This window comes from Strigops habroptila, chromosome 7 (genome assembly GCF_004027225.2).
Source record: "Strigops habroptila isolate Jane chromosome 7, bStrHab1.2.pri, whole genome shotgun sequence".
Classification (NCBI taxonomy): Eukaryota; Metazoa; Chordata; class Aves; order Psittaciformes; family Psittacidae; genus Strigops; species Strigops habroptila.
Genome location: NC_044283.2, coordinates 24,083,888 through 24,104,071, shown reverse-complemented (window position 1 = coordinate 24,104,071; position 20,184 = coordinate 24,083,888). Strand labels below are relative to the sequence as shown.

General features: G+C 41.2%; 2 protein-coding genes across 5 annotated transcripts in view; one reads left to right on the top strand and one right to left on the bottom strand.

The window, feature by feature from the left end:
* KLHL5 (kelch like family member 5) overlaps positions 1–17,737 on the bottom strand; it is a 60,510-nt gene extending 42,773 nt beyond the window's left edge. Inside the window, exons 1-2 of one of the 4 annotated variants that reach the window (XM_030493373.1) lie at positions 17,555–17,735; positions 13,885–13,977 (exon numbers count right to left, since the gene is read on the bottom strand). The gene's annotated coding sequence lies outside the window, so the exon portion shown is untranslated. Of the gene's footprint in view, positions 1–13,884; positions 13,978–17,554 lie in introns of all 4 variants that reach the window. The other 3 variants (XM_030493374.1, XM_030493375.1, XM_030493376.1) reach the window with 3 other exon arrangements.
* Positions 5,832–18,091, top strand: LOC115610788 (basic salivary proline-rich protein 1-like). Its single transcript, XM_030492794.1, has 4 exons — positions 5,832–5,852; positions 7,921–8,011; positions 10,100–10,156; positions 17,142–18,091. Exons 1-4 carry the CDS (start codon positions 5,832–5,834, stop codon positions 18,089–18,091), a joined length of 1,119 nt encoding a protein of 372 aa, XP_030348654.1.
* Positions 18,092–20,184: the final 2,093 nt, after the last annotated feature.

Sequence of the window (20,184 nt, the reverse complement as noted above, 5' to 3'; positions counted from 1 at the left end):
ACACAAAGATATATTTCAGACATAACTAAACTTATTAAGATGTGATAAAGTAATATATTGTCAATGTTCAATGATCCTAGATATGTATTCTAAAGCATAAGAAAGGTTCATTGACCACAAGATGTTCATCAATTAATCAAATGCATATTTACAACATTAAAAGGCATCTAATATTTAACACTTTTAAAATGGATTTTTAAACTTTAAAATATTAATTTGAGGCATTAAAATAACTGTTCAAAGAAAACTGCTATTGCCAAACCCCAAACTGCAATTCTGCTTATAACTATGCCTACGTTAAAAGAAATGTTAAAAATTTACTTTCTTTTTTCTTCACTATTCCTTTGTTCCAGCCTCAAGATTACAGAAATAACCTCAACAAAGACTTCAGGAAGATATCTATGTTCACGTTCTATGATTCTTTAAAACAATAATCATTTCCTATTCCAAAGTTTTTTGTAAGTGCAAACATTTCTGGTTCATAGTTACATGAATAGTCCCTTACAGCAGCAACAGCATAGTTCATCCAGGCGAAAAAGAGGAAAACACCCTATGGTTACTAACTGTATGTACTTAAATTCATTGTTCTGACCAGCAGAAATGAGCTGCAGCAAAATTACTGGCACTACATCACAACTTTCTGCCACTTTGCATTGCATGTTTCCCTTGAGAGGTGCAAGCCATATGTTTAGAAACACAGACTTCAGAGCACTCAGCTTAACAGTAGCATGAAAGGAGCTGTATGAAGCAACAGCCTGGTTTGCTGTTTATTTTATTCAGATAAGGAGGGGGAAGGGGAGAAAGATTTCAGTATATAATAGAAGACTACACTGTCAGATCCTAGGCTCAAGCATCATACTGGTTCACACAGAAAAATAGTTGTGATCTAAGACATTTACACTTCTTTAAAACATTAACACTGAATTTCTATCTATCCAAATAATAGCCAAGCATTATCAGGAATTGCACCATCTACAAGTAAAACTGCAATGCAGAGCTATGCCTGAGTAAACAGAACAGTAAGTGCCCTGAAGCTTATTCACCCTGAAAAAGTTTGCACTCTGAGTCCATCAGGTCAGCTGTGGTTTTTCCATTAAAACTCATTTATATTACAAAAAGGACAACACTGTGAAAAGCCAGTCCCCCAAATCACAAAACCAGTTTTTTGTACCAAAAGGCTAAAGTAGCCACACAAAGATTAAGACAATCAAAAGGTTCCCAGTTCATACACTTGAGAAATACTGGTACTGCTGATTCTAATGAAAACAAGGTAAAGTCATACAATCTAGGAATACAGTAATACTCCAGCACAAGTCATCTGCTCTAGAAATGTCACTGTTAAGGAAGAGTGGTAACAAAACCACCGTTCTGCAGATATTTAAAGTTGTCCTGCCAAAAGAAAAGCCATTTTTAGAACCAGTTTAGGAAGGTATTGACTAATAAAGCTACAAAAGGCCATATACCAGAGATAGAAGGATTGCAGCAAATCCAAGTAAAATAACATGGAGATAGTTTCCTTTTATCAAGATGATATAAACACACCTTTTAGGCAGATTTGCAGGCAAACTGAAGAAGATATTTTTACATTTTTCCAAGACAGTAGCAGCTTTATTTCACCATGAGACATTCAGTTTTTCTCAAAAACCCACAGAAAAATGGGTAAAGGAAAACACTACCAACATTGTTAACAGCAGAGTGGATGCTTGTTTGATAAAAAATTACAGGTACTCAGTTCTGCATAAGGCCCCTTACAGAAAACTATCAGATTACAACACAGTAGAAGAACAGTGAAGTAGATTTGCAAGTGATTAGGTAATACAAGATAGTGTTCCATGCCAGACTACACAAACTTCTGAGAGAAATACATAGAGTTCCGTGGGCGAAAAGTTTACACTGTATTTAAATGTCAAGCTATGCAATGCCACAGCTACTGAAGCAAAGTATTTCAAGACCGAGGCTTGAGCATTCTAAATGAATGATTTAACACTAAAAGACATCTCAAGAGACTCATTATTTCTCTCTCAATGAGGACCTCTGCTTAATTAGCAGCTTCAGTTAGCACCCCCCACATCCCCATTCGGATTTTCGGCCGTATAAGAGGTAACATATAAGGATATAATTTTATGACATATTTATAAAACAAATGGTGTGACCTCATCTGGAATTCCTTGTATGCAATTGATCATTGCAACTCAAAATAGTGTTGCAGAACACAGGCTTCACAGAAAGGCAACACAAATGATCAAAGTATAAACCGAACAATCATCACACTAAAAGGCAGAATGCTTATAAGAATCATATCAATGTTTATAAGATTCAAATTAATGTTTATAAGAAACATATTAATGTCTCACCACTATGAGAAATTGAACTTTTATTTAGTTTTAAAAATTAATGTGGCATCTATAGATGACACGCACTTACAACATTTTAGGAATCAAATTATGCATAACATCCCAGATGTCAAACAGAACTTCTAAAAATCCTTGCAATATTAATTCTACCGCTGTACTCCACCTGGAGTTGAATCTCACAAGGGACATCAAAGGCAACACAAATGACTTGTCAGGTACACAAAAGGAAGACTAGGGAAATGTGGGCCTGCTGCTGAATGGGGCAGGGCCCTGGTGGCACAGGACATGGAAAAGGCTGAGATACCAAACACCCTCTGACTTTGTCTTTCTAGCAAGAACAGCCTGCAGAACTTCATGAAGTTCAACAAAGGGAAGCGCAAAATCTTTCACCTGGGAAGGAACAACCCCATGTGCCAGTACATGCTATTGGTCACCCACCTGGAAAGCAGCTTTGCAGAAAAGGACCTTGGTGGTCACCAAACTGAACATAAGCCACCAATCTGCCCCTGCAGCAAAGAAGGATAACGGTATCTTGGGCTGCGTTATGAGAAGCTTTCCCAGCAAGTTCAGGAAGGTGACCTTCCCCTCTACGCAGCACTAGTGAGGCCACACCTGGAGTGCTATGTCCAGTTCTGGGCTCCACAATACAAGAGAGACATGGACATACTGAAGAAAGTCCAGCAAAGGGCCACAAAGATGACCAAGGGCCTGAAGCACTTGCCATATGAAGAGAGATTGAAAGAGCCTAGAGAAGGCTCAGGGGAGATCTCATCAATGTATACAAATATTCAAAGGGAAGGTGCAAAGAAGACAGAGCCAGGCTCTTTTCAGGAGTGCCCAGTGACAGGAAAGAGGCAACAGGCAGCAACTAAAACACAAGAGCTTCCATCTAAACATAAGGAAACACTTTTTCACTGTGAGGATGACCAAATACAAGTTGTCTAGGAAGGTTGTGGAGTCCACACACTTGGAGATACTAAAAAGCTGTCTGGATACAGGGCAACCTGCTTTTGGTGACTCTGCTTGAGCAGGGGGGTTTGGACCAGACAGCCTCCAGAGGTCCATTTCAAACTCAGCCATTCTGTGATTTTGTGAAATGTCGCTCTGTAAGGTTGCAAAAGAGAAATCAAGTATCTAGGTGGCCACCATCTACTTAATCCCACAAACTTAAATTTAACTGACGTTAAGGAATGGCTTAAACTTACTTAAACTGATGTTACAGGAATGGCTGTAATGACAAGTAAATTCTTTTAATTAATAGCAATCTACATTTATCATACAAGTAATATGAAAGCAACCTAAGGTATCAAATGAGCATCCTAATCCTATTTGTGCACAGAGAGCTCAAGCATAGAAAGATGAAAAAGAAAATATTTTGATCTGCTGGTTTGTGATCCTTACAAGTACAGAAGACGACTGCCAAGCATGGTAACTAGATATACAGGAGGTGAAGAATTCAATGCATGAGTTCCATGCTACTGAATGGAAATGTTGCTCCATAACAGGTTATTCTCATCCCCCTGCTAAATGAAAAATACTTTTATTTATACGTATAAAAGATGAAAGAAAAAGTGCCTTACTTTTTAAAGAAATACTTTAGAAGCATTTTGTTAGAACATTGTCAAAATGTGTATGTGCATATGTTCTTCTCCCTCTAGTATGGTATTAAGACTTTCTATATGTCAGCTCTAAACATATATTATTTACTTTAATATGTATGTACAGAAGAGCATTTTTCCAGTTCAGCTTGCAGGTGATGATTGCTCCTTATACAGCTCATTGAACACAGATGAAGCAGTGACTACTCAAGAAATGCCACACAAAGAAGTTATTTCAATTACTTATTAAATATATGTATTCTAGTAAGGATTTTTACAAGCACATTTAATGGTTCATATTCCAATTAAGGACCTGTGAGATGAATCCTCACCAATCACTACTAAAAATCCTGTTTATAATTAGACACACTAGTAGCTGACAGATATACATTACTAGAAATTATTATCTTGCAGAATAGGAAACCCAACTCTTTCATCTTATTTCTTCGTAACAAGCGACATTTACAGCACTAATTCTAAATCTGAAATTAAGCACTGAAATGAGAGATCAGTACCAGAGAGCAGTATTCATAATCGAATAGTCCCAGTGATGTTTAAATTGGATTATACATGTATTTGTTTATAAATACACAATAAAATGCCTTGCATTACTTGCTTTAATTACAGACATTGTATCTTGATGACAGGTTTTTCATGTTACAATAAGTTTCACAAAGTTGTAAAAGCGACATGATTAAATTAGAGATGTTAATTAAAGGTTTCCATTGATTTTACCAGTGACTTGGCTCAAGAAATATTATTAGGAAAACAACATGCAGAACAAATCACAGTACATTTAATTATCCCCTTCATTCTAAAACAAAACTAGTCCTCTGCTTTGGGTCAATGTTGCTTAAAATAATATGCATCCAAGGCACGTAAGGAAAAATATCCTTTGATTCTGCATTTGGATACTACCAAATCTCAGCTTAAACTATGTATCAAGTCACCTTGTATCCCTAAATATAATCAGAAAACTGGTTTCTTACATCTCCATTCCATCTCTGCAATTTCATGTAGGTTCCCCACTGTCACTTATTTCAAAAGCTCTTCTAACAGTAACTCCAGTTCTCTTGCATGCTTCATCTCACATAGTCTCCCGCCGCTAGACTCACACATATCCTTCCCTACTAACTACCAGGACAGGCAGGACAAACAAATCCTTTGCCATAATCAGACCCAGAAGCAATAGGTTCATCAGGTGGCAGGTCAAGTAGTATTACTTCTTTGGCCTTCACCACCTACCCGTATTTCCAAAACCTTTCGGGAATTTAAACACAATAAAAGCTCCATTCTGTCAGAGCTTGACCGAAATTGGCAAGTAGACAGAAATGTTACTAGGGAGGAACTGATAAACCAACAGACATAAAGCCACCTTGTCTGGAGAACTTACAGACTCACAAGCTGCTGATCTTTTGCTTCTAAGTATGAACAACTGCCTCAGCTTGAGTGGCTATGTATCACCTAAGCTCAGGATTTAGTAACAAAGTAGAACAGAAATCATCGCAATATCTGATTGTTCAAATGTGACTATGAGCTCCTGCCCTTCCACAACTGTGTACAACTGAAATGACCTTGAGAAAAAAGGCAACAATGGTAGAAATCTAGGCTACCTATTAAACCTTTAAATCATTAAAGAACTTGCAGAGTTAACTGCTCAGCTATCCTAAGAGACATACTGATCCCCATCTTAGCTGCCTCACCCCTGGTTTTACAGGGATCCTAAAAATGTTTCCTGTTCTGCACAGATAGTGAAGTAGACAACAGCAATATAAATAAACTGCCAGAAGGAACACAGGATAGTAATGCAAACTGTTGGCACTCCAAGAGGCATGAGGCCCGCTATACCATGCTCAAAAAAGAGAAAACTCAAGCTTAGATGGCGAAACTGTCAGAAGGTGTAAATGAGAAAAAACTTTCATTATTCAATAACCAAATATTGAGTTTGGGTTTTTCCCTGGGTTTTTTTTTTTTTTTTGGTTTGGTTTGTTTTGGTTTTTTGTTTGTTTGTTTTGGTGGGGTTTTTTGTTGTTTTTATTTTTGTTTTGTTTTTTAATTTCTCTCCTATCTCTCCTCTCTATATCTTAAGGGAAATACAAAACTAATCTTGTACTGCAATCAACCCTGGACTGCACCAAAAGAATCGTGACCAGGAGGTCGAAGGAGGTGATCCTGCCCCTCTACTCTCCTCTCGTGAGACCCCATTCGGAGTACTGCGTACAGTTCTGGTGTCCTCAACATAGGAAGGACATCGAGCTGTTGGAGCAAGTCCAGAGGAAGGCGACGAGGATGATAAGGGGGCTGGAGCACCTCCCGTATGAAGACAGGCTGAGAGAGTTGGGGCTGTTCAGCCTGGAGAAGAGAAGCGTGTGGAGACCTCAGAGCAGCCTTCCAGTATTTGAAGGGGGCCTACGAGGATGCTGGGGAGGGACTCTTCATCAGGGACTGTAGTGACAGGACGAGGGGTAAAGGGTTTAAACTTAAGCAGGGGAAGTTTAGATTAGATATAAGGAAGAAGTTCTTTACAGTGAGGGTGGTGAGACACTGGAATGGGTTGCCCAAAGAAGTTGTGAATGCTCCATCCCTGGCGGTGTTCAAGGCCAGGTTGGATGGAGTCTTGGGTGACATGGTCTAGTGTGAGGTGTCCCTGCCCATGGCAGGGGGGGTTGGAACTAGATGATCTTAAGGTCCTTTCCAACCCTAACTATTCTATGATTCTATGATTCTACTACTGCATATGGATCTCACCAGATTTAGACTATCCACAATCATTTGCTCACCTATCCTCCCCATTAATTCAAAGATCTAAGAATTCCCAATTTAGCTGTCAGTATTTATAAAAAGTATTTATCATTCATTGAGCTTCAATAATGTTTGAATATTTACTGAAACTATCCCTTAATCTATTTTAAGTACAATTGTTTTTTGGTCAAAACATCAATTTCCTACACAACACTGCAATTGAAATTTGTATTTGTTAAAGAAAAAAAGAATCTATCAACAAGTGAGAGGAGGTACAAAAACAGTGAAGTTCTATTACTTATCGCTTGATCTGCCCACGTTTATAAACTTACAATTTTAGTCAATTACTTTTATTTCCTTGAGATATACTTCCAAGTTTAAAATGTTATGGTTCTTGGTGAAGATCTTGCCAAGCTTTATCAAGTTATACATCATTAAATGCTCTAGTTTCTTAATGCTTTAATTATAATTTGAATGAACAAGTTTGTGATTACATTTACATCCAAAATATCATTTCTCTTACTGAATGTAAGAGAGAAAGATTTAAACTCTGATTTCATCTTTGGCAAGGACCAAGTGACCATTTAATATTCAAAAGTACTTCTGTTCAAAGTATTAGAATATTTTAGATTATCTACAAGACAAATGCATATGGATATAATGAATAATCAATGCAGAATGCTTTACTTATCTGGAAGGCAACTGTCAGGCTAATAGCTTATTTGTGCAAAAGTCAACATAAAACATCTGCTCTGGCAACAAGTAAGAACTTGCTTGCAAATGATCCAGTCACCAAAACCACTGTTAAAAACCTCATCTTCCTGTGAGCTTCTCCCATGCCTCCTCACCACATACACACTATGTGTAAACGTTAAATTAATTTGGTAATTCAGCCATATTACTATTTGTATTCTTTACAGTTCAGGTTAGTAAACTTCTCTGGACTTGATTCTTGTCTTACGGTAGACTATGAATATGTACCATACTACATAGCCAGGTGCTGTGAATATTTCATCTGTTCTATGGGTATACTTTAACCTGATTTTAACAAGTTCTGTTGGCTGTGAAATTGAGGCTACAGTAAGCATAAGAATGGTGTGAATTGTGGGGGGTTTTATAATGAATGATACTATTTCCACCCAAATCAACTCAGATCTGTACTAGACAGATTATATCATCATGCCTATATAGCTTGTATAATTTCTGATACCTGTACCCTCTTACAGCTTCATAACATATTAGAGAAAGGAGAGGAGGTGGAGGAGAAGGAAGACACATCAGAGAAACCACCAGCATTCAAAAATAACCCTAAAAGAGGTTTGAGATCATGTAGTTATCTCCTTTTTTTGGTTCTGAATAGCTATGATTGCACAATAGCTTAGCATACTTCGAAATCTTTGAGAGCAGGATGGTATAAAGACCTGACCACAGGTTTTTCTTTCCTCTCTCTTCCTTCATTGCTCTTTCCCTTTTAAGAGCAATGTATACTGAAAACAGATTCAACAGTGCCAGAATAAAAAAGGGTGCTTAGAAAATGAAACTGCTTGTAGCTCGATAGGCTGCAAGATCTTCCTATTCAAAGTCAATATTCAAAAGTGTTATGTGTAAACAGTTCCTGCAGTTGCAAATACGGACACCAATAAGCAACACTGAGCATGAAAGGGTTACAAAACCATATGCAGATCACACTACCACACTTTCTCACTTGTTCTGAAAAAAAATGTGTGAAACATGGAAGGAAGAATAAGAAATACATTCTGCTCCATCTAAGTCCAGCTTTTAAAATATATTGTCCATTAATTAAACTGATTAAAGAAAAAAAAAAGGTGCAAAGAGAAAACTGGGAAACTCACAGGAAGCAGATACAGCAGAAATAGTTTAAAAACAGAAACATTTCACTCAACTGAATACTTACAACCACAAAGCTTAACTATTTTTTTTATGTTCTGTGTTTAGCTCTTCAAAAGATGGTATTTTTTATTTTCTTTTTTGGTAATTGCTATTAATATGACATTTCAGAATAAAGTTGTACCTCAGGTACTATTTAGGAAAGAAAGTGTTTCCTGCAGGGCTGCTTTTCTTACAGGTTTAAGTTCTAATCAGAACAAAGATTGGAGGGGAGGGATTCCTTTTTAAACAAATACATAATACTATAATCACAAAACAAAGAGCAATGAAAGAAATAAAAAAATCACTGTTCTGGCCTCATAATACCCAGCCTTTCACAAAATGAATTGCTTTTTCATTTAATATCATCCTTTCCAATGCTACTAGTGTAATGCTTTGCCGAGGTGAGAACTGCTTTATTGTTGGAGACAGCCAGCCTATCTAGCTGAACAAAAAGTCTTTAGTTGCAACCCACAAGAAATAATTGAGGAAAGACTATTAGAAACAGGTCTAAGAACATTATCCACAGCACTCTTGTTAGTTACTTAGGCTTTCATTCGTTCTAGGTAAGACACATTCTGCGCCTCCTCTCCCCCATACAAAATCCAGTAAGTGTGGGCATGAGAAACACCTTACATTTTCAAGACGTTTTTCAAAGGCTTAAAGGGCTGTAATTATGCAAAACACTTGGGCAAGCTGTGGCTTTTTGAAACTGTAAGGGGTGACATTTCTCAAAGTTAAAAAGGTCTTTATCCCTTAGGTAGGAAAGGCATTTACATTCTGTATCTAAAAGGATGTCTAGAACAATTGATATAGTCTTTCATGAACTGCTCCCACCACCAAATGTGTAATACAGGGCCATAGGTGTTTCCACAAAATAGAATGTTGATTTAAATGTCAATTTCTTGAACTGGAAAGCATTGCAAATTTTAAGCAAGTTGGTTAAAATATTACTAATTTTTAAATGAAGTTCAGTTCCTTGCAATAGAGTTAATATAACATATATTGACTATGTGGACAAAAGTATCAGCTAAGGCAGTGGGACAAGTCTATCCAGACACATTTTAGAAGAGATAAAGCCACTGCTCTACCTTAAATTCCACTGTTTTACAAAAACGTCTTCTACAATTTTATAAACAGTTTTCCATTAATTCTGACAATCTGATGGATGCTCTTGGAAGAATCTTAACTTTTAGTAACCAAGTATATCCTGTTCTGGAAGACATCAGGATTTTTAACATAGCTTAGAATTGAGGTAATTAATTGGCAAAGCATTCCTCTGAACAGATTCAAATCAATACCTCTCTCATCTTTACAGAAATTCATCCTCTGGAAAAATGCCAGCATAAATCCATAAGACATAATTATTAATCATCAGCCCTGCTTGGTAATTAGTCATTTTACTTTGCAGTACAATGGGAATAAGGATTTCTGCCATAGTGATTGACCTTTTCAATTCCTTTTCTCCAGAGTACCTTTGACATTTGTTTCAAACTTTTTAACTTCCATGACCACTAGAGAAAAAGGTGCAGGCTAAGCCTAAAAGTTCTGACAATCTGGAGGCCAGCAATTTTGGTAAGTAGAGCTAACACATTTTGAACTACTGCAAAATAATGGAAAAAAAAAACCCCAAACAACCAAAAAACAACCAAACCCCAAACCAACAAACCAAAAGTCTATTCTCAAAGCAAATTCTGGGGAACCTTAGCAGTTCTAATAAGTTTTAAAGCTCAGAAAAGTGTTGATGGTGGAAGGTATCAACAAGGATATAGGTTGACTGAGGAGGGAAAGAAATGGAAAACAAGCAAAAAGGGGGGAAAAAAAGCCTGTCTGGAGGTCAATCCTTTATGACCAGACATTAAATAAAGCCTATTGTTCCCCAGAAAATATGGCAGTCACGAAGGACTGTTTTCTCCAATTGCTTGATGCCATACATATGTGACTGAGTGATAATAATCTGATTATACCATTGCTGTTGGGTTAACAGGTTGGTTGGGAAAGGCTTCTACGCAGACAAGGGAGAGGATAAATAAAATAGTGTCAGCATCTTTGCAGATAGAAACAAATCTCAGGGAACCTGAAGGAAGATCAACTGACACTTGTTTGAGTCCCATTCCCATTTTTTATAACCCTATGCTTTTAATTTATCAGACTTGAGTAAAGCCAGAAGACAACATCAATCTTAAGCAGGTGCCTCCCAACCTCTATCTAGGCACTAAGCTTGAGGTAACAGGTACCAAATGCATCATTCTGCTACCCAATACTAAAATGTCTGGCATTGATGAGAGCAATGCAGAGTGAGAAGCAGCTTCTGGTTTTATATAAGCCCACATTCAATGAAAACCCACAGTGGACTAAAATAACATCAAATACTTTCCTGTTGTTGGTACTGATGATTACCATAGCTAGTGGTAGTGGTTTGACCGCCAAAGTCTGTACCACCTCAGCAACCATAAACTTTGAACAAACTCCTTAGGTGCCCTCCAAGCACTTTCTTACAGGATGGTTTGGGTTGGAAAGGATCTTAAAGATCATCAAGTTCCAACCCTACCAGCCACAGGCACGGACACCTTCCACTAGATCAGGTTGGTTTTTGGGACCAGAGAAATAGGAATACTAAAGTGCTATTTTTAGATCTGTTTCTAAGTATAAGAAGCTTATAAGGATGAATTTCATTTAGCCCAAATACTCACTATACTAACTAAAAGCATGAGTGGGGGGGAAGAAGTGAATAGCTGAGATATAAAAGAAATTTATAATTAATCTATACAAATAAAATAAGAATACTGAAATTTCTTCCAACAACTTAATAACGAGCAGCACAAAGAAACGAGAGCATGGCAATGGATTCAAATTCTAAACTTCCCTAACTCATGAATGTGATGGCCATGCATCAAAAATGCCCAGAGAAAAGCAAGACCTTTTAATAACTGCACACACAATTTTCAAGTACTTTGCCATCATCTGTAATAAAAATTATGTCTCAAGGGTTGCGTACTTCCAGGCTAGAACCACCTCAGCAGATAGTTACAAAGGACACTACAGCTGGCACTCAGCTATTACTCTGGGCTAAAATTATTTTAAGCAGGCTTCTTGTTACTCCAGCATGCGGAACTACAACATTCCTCTAGACTTGTGCTCCTGGAAAGCTAGCCAAAGGTTACAGGGCGCACCCCCCCACCTCACCCCCCAAATAATTATATAATACACTATGCCAGTAAGTTTATCAAGAACCAGAGAGGTAGGAAAAATACAAAACAGAACAAATTACAAAATCACAGAATAGTTAGGGTTGGAAAGGACCTTAAGATCATCTAGTTCCAACCTCCCCTGTCATGGGCAGGGACACCTCACATTAGACCATGTCACCCAAGACTCCATCCAACCTGGCCTTGAACATCGCCAGGGATGGAGCGTTTACCACCTCTCTGGACAACCCGTTCCAGTGTCTCACCACCCTCACTGTAAAGAACTTCTTCCTTATACCTAATCTAAACTTCCCCTGTTTAAGTTTAAACTCTTTACCCCTTGTCCTATCACTACAGTCCCTAAGGAAGAGTCCCTCTCCGGCATCCTTGTAGGCCCCCTTCAGATACTGGAAGGCTGCTATGAGGTCTCCATGCAGCTTCTCTTCTCCAGGCTGAACAGCCCCAACTCTCTCAGCCTGTCTTCATACGGGACGTGCTCCAGCCCCCTTATCATCCTCGTGGCCCTCCTCTGGACTTGCTCCAACAGCTCGATGTCTTTCCTATGTTGAGGACACCAGAACTGTACGCAGTACTCCAAGTGAGGTCTCACGAGAGCAGAGTAGAGGGGCAGGATCACCTCCTTTGACCTGCTGGTCATGCTCCTCTTTATGCAGCCCAGAATACGGTTGGTTTCTGGGCTGCGAGCACACACTGAAGCTGGCTCATGTTCAGTTTCTCATCAACCAACACCCCCAAGTCCTTCTCCACATGGCTGCTCTAAATCTCTTCTCCACCCAACCTGTAGCAGTGCCTGGGATTGCCCTGATCCAGGTGTAGGACCTTGCACTTGGCTTGGTTGGACTTCATGAGGTTGGCATCTGCCCACCTCACAAGCGTGTCAAGGTCCCTCTGGATGGCATCCCTTCCCTCCAGCGTATCTGTCGAACCACACAGCTTGGTGTCATCGGCAAACTTGCTGAGGGCGCATCAATCCCACTGTCCATGTCACCGACAAAGATGTTGAACAGGACCGGTCCCAACACCGATCCCTGAGGGACACCACTCGTTACTGGTCTTCAACTGGACACTGAGCCGTTGACCACAACTCTTTGCGTGCGGCCATTGAGCCAGTTCTTTATCCAGCGATTGATCCATCCATCAAATTGATGTCTCTCCAGCTTAGAGACAAGGATATTGTGCGGGAAAATTAAAGCATCTACTGTTAAAAAACGTTATGTATATGGTAACTTACCAGTGATGTAAGAGATGATGATAAAAACAGTGAGAAAGACCATCTCTCTTCTGTATTTGTATCACAACATGAATAAATTCTAGGCAATAAAGGCATACGTTTCTTTATCAACATTCCCAAAGCAGAGAGATCTCACAGTCAAGAAAGCAGATTTTTTCATTTTGGTAAAACCTAGTATTCCTAAATTAACTGCTTTTCTCACCCTCACCTCTGTTTTTCCAGCGTATTTTACTTTACAAAGAGTTCAGATAAAGCTAGATTTGTGCATGTATTCATGTTTTCAACATTCTTTTATCCCTTTGCTTTGTGTAAATGTCAAAGCTATTCCCTTTGAAAATTACTTTAACTTAGAACAGTCCTACTACTTTCCTCCTAAAGAAAAAAGAAAGAAAGAAAGTGAAAGCCAGTCAGTATTACTGGCAATGAGATTTGACTGTGCAGTTGGTGGGCCTTTATTCATAAGCACTTCTCTAAAGCAATTATTTTCTCTGACAGATTCAGTATCAACTTTTCCTGCTTTTCCTATAATGATTAGAAGATTCAAACTTAGAGGTTTCTTATGCATTTTGAAAAGATGAAAATTGAACTTTACAGTAATACTGGCAGTCTTCTAGAAAGCATGCTGTGGTAAAGAGCAGAAGTGATGAAATCACATAGAAATGTTCCAAACACTAGGATGCGAAGCCCACAAAAGCAAAGACAATTCCTGCTCATGTACGCTCACCCGAAGGAAGTCCTCACAAGGCACATAACACAAAAAAGATGAAATCTCGGGTGTAAGGAAGACCTAGTACCTTTGTGGGCTAAAATCATGTTCCTTGTAGCATAACTTACTGTTAGAAGTGAGTAAATACAATAATTACCTATAAAACCAGAATGATCTCTAGGTGTTCCAAGAGCCACGTAGTTCCATTAGTCTTCCTCTTTCCAAAAATTTGAGGTAGCAGAAAAAAAATCTAGAGACAGAAAAATAACAGTGCAAACAAATAAGAACCAGCTATTTGGGGGCCGGGGAATAAATCTTGAAAGCAGATTGCCTACTCTATCCAGACAGAACTTCCTTCCATTCATACTGTGATTCCTAAAATTTCTGAGACATGCAATACAAGCGTGTCACTACACAACTGTCACCTTATTTCCTTCCACAACTTAACATACATCAACAAAGACTCCAAAGAAAGAGGGGAAATTAGTATGAAATTTCAATATATAAACTCTCAAGAAATATTGGGTTTCAAGGCAGTGTCTGTTTTTAAGACCCTCAGTGCATTTTCACCCCTATATCTTCAGCTAGCTGCAATTCAATGAAGGGAAGCACAGTGATGAGCTGCTCTGCCACACGAAGCACTTAAACTGAACACTGTTGCCAAAAAGTAACATTGACTGAATAAAGCCAAGTACCACCACTAAACTTACGCTTCAAGAAATGGAACAGCTCTATAAAAAATTACTTTTACTTACTGTTACCATGGTTCTCAACCATTTCCTATTTACAGGCCACTATAAATTTTCGCACCAAAGTAAGACCTCTACTTATAAACCCCTGTCCTTACTGAAACAGTATGCGTCTATTTTGGACTCAGCACCAAACAAATGGACTACATGCATTACAATGATTATTTTCACTTTAAAGTGAAAGAAAACATAGCCCCATAGGACACCTGCAGGCATAACACAATACCTAATATCTGACCTCTCATGTTCTGATCTTTTTTACTAGCTGCAAGAACCTTCTAGCTGTCTGAACAGTGGTATCGCCTCATTCTTGCACCTGGAGCATGTAACCTCATCTCTCCCATATGATTGTTTTTTAAGGCTATACAACCAATTAACACATGTATTTATGGTCAGCAGTTGCTTTGTTGATAACTTCAGATAAAAGATATTCTTCTTATGAAAAAAAAGCAAACAGTGGATAGTTAGGTTTGTAATTAATGCATTCTTCTACTTGGTAAGATTTCTATCATAAAACGCAATTTAATTGAGGCAAGCCTTCCCATTGTCAGAGTTTTGTAAGGGCAATGTAAAACCACACTGCAGTTTCTTCAGAGCTGTATAAACTTTCGTTATGGGTCATGTTATGTCCGATTAGGTAATCTTCTTTACCACATCATAGAATCATAGAACAGTAAGGGTTGAAAAGGACCTTAAGAACATCTAGTTCCAACCCCCCTGCCATGGGCAGGACACCTTGCCCTAAACCATGTGGTCCAAGGCTCTGTCCAACCTGGCCTTGAACACTGCCAGGGATGGAGCATCCACAACCTCCCTGGGCAACCCATTCTAGTGCTTCACCACCCTCACTGTAAAGAACTTCTTCCTTATATCTAACCTAACCTTCCCCTGTTTAAGTTTGAACCTATTACCCCTTGTCCTACCACTACAGTTCCTAAGGAAGAGTCCTTCCCCAGCATCCTTATAGACCCCCTTCAGATACTGGAAGGCTGCTATGAGGTCTCCACGCAGCTTCTCTTCTCCAGGCTGAACAGCCCCAACTCTCTCAGCCTGTCTTCATACGGGACGTGCTCCAGCCCTCTTATCATCCTCGTGGCCCTCCTCTGGACTTGCTCCAACAGCTCCATGTCCTTTTTATGTTGAGGACACCAGAACTGTACGCAGTACTCCAAGTGAGGTCTCACAAGAGCAGAGTAGAGGGGCAGGATCACCTCCTTCGACCTGCTGGTCACGCTTCTTTTGATGCAGCCCAGGATGCGGTTGGCTTTCTGGGCTGCAAGCGCACACTGCCGGCTCATGTTAAGCTTCTCGTCAACCAACACCCCCAAGTCCTTTTCTGCAGGGCTGCTCTGAATCTCTTCTCTGCCCAACCTGTAGCAGTGCCTGGGATTGCCCCGACTCAGGTGTCATGAAACACTGAATTACACCAACAAAAGCACAAGACATTGACACAACCAAAGAACAAGCTTTTTAAAAGTGCTCATGATACAAAAGTACAGAGAGTTGGTAAAAGTTCATCAGTATGAACTGTCACTATTAACAACAGTTTGCAATCACTGTTCGACCATAATGGTCTAATGGAAGATTTTTTCATCTTCACACAAATTCTCTTCTATTTAAAATGTGCAGTCACTGCAATTCTGTGAAACACAACATGTTAAAATCTACTGCCATGGAGCAAACACGCTGGCTCCGGTAGCGGACCTGCCCACCCAGAGAACATGCTCGGGGACGGGTCAGTGAAGCTGACGCAGGGCAAAGGAAAACACTATCTGACTCAGATCAGGGTTACTGTTATTATCATTATTATTTTGGTTCTATCCTGCTCCTTAGCATTGTTCAGCAAGGGAACAACAGGAAAAAACACAAGATGGGAACACAGTCTCCTAAGAAGTTCCACAACAAGGCTTTTTATTTTTTTGTAGATATTCCTCCACATATGCCTCTGGGAATTCTCATGCAAAAACACCCTCATGAGAAATGATCAGATATCGTTTCTGGCAAAACTGGTGAACTGCTCATGAAAATACATCTTGCGATCCGTCTTTTAAAAAGGACTCATCCCCACAACACAGTTTATCTCGATACAAAAGCTACACTGACATAGCCATGAGTTTTATTCCTATTCATGCTAGTAAGAAGACTTGGAGTGATATTCTTACTGGAAAATAAGACTGTGCTTGGAGTTTAGCTTGTATAATTTCATAATTAACTTTTAAGTAAAAGCACAGAACAAGCCCGAGCGTTCCCTTTTTGCCGCTGTGGCGTTACTGGATACAAACGGGCATTGCTGCTAAACCACCGTGACGGTGAGCCGCGGACGGCCTGGCTGCAGCCGGACTGCCACGCTGCATCACTGCTCACACCGCTGAGCCCCGGCGAGTTCAAAGCCCAAAGCCACAAAAAGGCTTCAAGGAAAACCAAGAACCAGTAATACGTATAAATAGCAGTTGTTTGATGTTCAACACTTATACTTCTTTTTTCTTCCCCGTGTAATGACACCACTCCCCGTCCTGCCGATTTGGCAGTCGCTGCTCTGCTCTGTCCGACTACTCTTAAAATAAAACAAAATAGTTTTCCACTGTTTCATACTCTGACCGTGAAGGTTAAGAGACAAACACACGAGCAAACACCTGAAAGCTCAGTGTGTTAACCGCACTTTTAGCGGGTCCCCGCTCTGACCCGAGCCGGCCTCGGGCGCTTCCCGCCCGGGCGGGACACAGAGCCCGCGCCCCCGGGCGGAGCTCCCTACGACAGCCCACCGCCCCGCTCCGCCCCAGGCCGTGCCCCCCGCTCGGCCGCTGCCTGCGCGGCCCCCAGGCTCCCGCCCCGGCCCCGCCTGGCGGGGCTGCCACAGCGGCGGGGCGCGGGCTGCGCTCCCCTCCCCCGCCGCGGGGCGCTCCTCGGGGCGGCAGTGCTCTCGCAGCCGGCAGGCGAGAGCCCGGCGGAGCGAAAGGCAGGGCGGGAGCCCGCCCCTCGCCAGCGCTCCCCTCGCCCTCCTCCTCCCGGCTTTCTCCTCCCTCTCCTGGCAGCCCCGGACCCCCTCCTCTCACTGCCGAGCCCCGACCGCCTTCTCACCTCTCAAGGTCCGGGAAGGGGGCGAGGTTGGGAGAGGGCGGGGAAAGGGAAAAAAGCAGAAGGAGGCCCCGTCACCCCCCGCCCCTCCCGCTGCGCCCCGGCCCGGCGGCAGCCAGCGCTCCCGCTCGGCCGCGGGCAATGGGGCGATGCCGCCCCGGCGATAACGGGTCCCCGCGGGCCCCGGCCCCTCCCCTGCGCGCGCGGGCACGGCCGGGGCGGGCGGGGCGGGGCGGGGCGAGGAGGGCCCCGGGGGCGGGGCGGGGCACTGGGACACGCCCCCAGCCCGCCGGCCCCGCCTCCTGCCCCGGGGCGGGAGGCGCGCGCAGGCCCCCAGCTGACCGGCTGCCCCCGCGCGCCCGAGGGCAGGGGCAGCGCGTGGCCGCGCGTGGCGGGGCGGTGGCGGCTGCGGCGCCTCCCGCGCAGCGCTCCCCCTGGCGGCGGGGCAGCGGAACGGCGGGCAGGGCGCTCCCCTCTGGAGAGGTGTCTCTGGGCTCCAAGGCCGCGTCCCGGCCCCGGGTACCCCTGCCTGCCTTCTAAACCCATAAAGCCCAGCGCTCCCGCTCCCACAATGAAGTGAAATAAGGCAGCTGCTGACACCCCCTGCCCCGGCATGGTGTAGTGCTGAGGCAGCCTGTACTCGCCGTCTAATGGGCACACACACTCCAGCCTTTGCCGGTCTTGTTATGCAGCACCTTACCGATGACCTCTGCCTTCCAAAGAGAGAATAATTTTCCAAATTAATAGACTGCGTGACACTCAGATGTGCCTCCAACTGATAAAACTGATTTAAGGGTGTGCAAGCTCATTGCTGAGGCATGGCAGTGTGACTCTGATGTGGTAATGAGGCACATAGTGCTTTCTTTGCCTAATTCTGTAAGGAAATGTGGTCTACATGCTGTGTGCTTCGCCTACCAGTTCTTTTCCTGGTGACTTTACACAATTTAGCCGATTTTAACTAAATTTGACTTAAGGACAGGGTTTTCAAAGGTACTAATTCTTAGAGCTGGGCAAAAATTACTAGCTAGGTGGAGGGAAGCATGTCCTCAAGAAGGAAAACTCATGTTTTTGGTGTCAGTCGGCGGGTGAGGCCACACACGTGCAAGCGATTCAGCTAGATTACACACACACAGCTGCTTGAGGGTAATTGTGTCTGAAGCTTAAGGTGTCCCTGGGGGACAAGTGGGCAAATTATACGTGCACCTCCTGAACTCAGAAACTAAACTAAAATGTGCCACGACAATAGCCCTAAAATAGATATTTCCCATCTGCTTACTGCAGAGTTCTAGGAAATCTTCTTCTGTAGAATCTCAAACTCAACATATTCCACAGGCTATTATTGCATCAGGCTGAACTTGGGTGTGATCCTATAGCGCAATTTCTAGTCTGACCTTGGGCACTACCAACAGTGAGGACAGTCTGAATGTACCAGAAAGGGATGTACACACATACTGCTTGACAAAGCAGACCTCCAGTTATTTTCCAGTATTTTCTCCATTCCCAAAGGACAGAAAGGATGGGTGAGCACCATATAACCTTGAAAACAGGAAAAGACAAATAAATTATATGGAAGATACTTAAGGGGCAATACAGCCTCTCATAAACAAGAGCTAATTTGCTAACATGACAGATATAAATTGTTCTGTATTTTATTTTTAAAATTTATACTTATGATTATTTTGTACCCTATTACTTCTGTTGTACCACACTGTCAAAAAAATCAGTTCATTTTGCTTTGGGTTCATTGCTTTCATTGCATAAACCTGCTACATTTAAAATACCGTATTAGCAATTTTACATCAACTACAGCTCCATAAAGAGTCTTTTTCTAGAATGAATGCTGTATTTGCTTCCACCTGGCTTAGTGATCTTCTGAGATAACTAGATGACAAGAAGGGCATTTCAGGTTTGTAGGACATTTCTTCTTTAACTTCAACAGCATTGCTTCATTTTGGTAGTACTTAATATTTAATGGGTTGTGGGAAAAATAGTACATCAGAAGAGAGCTTTCTGAATTAATCAGATCTTTCATACTGCATATACTCTACATTTGAGTCAAATGATTTGTTTTTACATATGCATTATTCAGAGTACTTTTATTTGGAACATTTCAGAAATGTTCTTTGCAATCCTATCTGTAAGAAGAATTTATGCAATATCATGATGGTTGTCAGAATGAAAGACTTCACTCTTTTAACTGGGAAGTTTAGCTGAATAATTGGGACTACAATGTATAGAAATAGCAATGGCTCTATGCAGTCTTCTTGTGGTGTAAAGGATAGTAACATACACACTGAAGACACCCTACAGGTTGGCAACACATCTGTTGTCTTTTAAGAATACAGCAGGAACGATATTATGAGCATCTCACACTCAGCTCATTGTACTTATTACATCACTTACTTGCCAGATCAGAAACTTTAGGTTGAAATGAACAAATTCAGTCTATTAAAGTCTTAAAGATGCTGTATTAGATAAAATTATCTTCCCCCTAGCCCCAACGCATATGTATATAAATAAACCAATAAAATCTCCATGTCTGACTCATGTGGTTCTGACTCATTTTTTAACGAGGGTCTGAGTAATATTTTAAAAATCCTCTTAGCCAAATGAGAACAAAAATTCCTTTGCAG

Excerpts from the sequence above, each read along its gene's own strand:
- LOC115610788 (XM_030492794.1), top strand. The coding sequence starts at position 5,832 with ATGGCGAAACTGTCAGAAGGT. Across the intron at positions 8,012-10,099 it reads CAAAAATAACCCTAAAAGAG|AGAAAAAGGTGCAGGCTAAG; the intron begins GTTTGAGATCAT and ends CATGACCACTAG. Across the intron at positions 10,157-17,141 it reads TCTGGAGGCCAGCAATTTTG|CGGGTCCCCGCTCTGACCCG; the intron begins GTAAGTAGAGCT and ends CCGCACTTTTAG.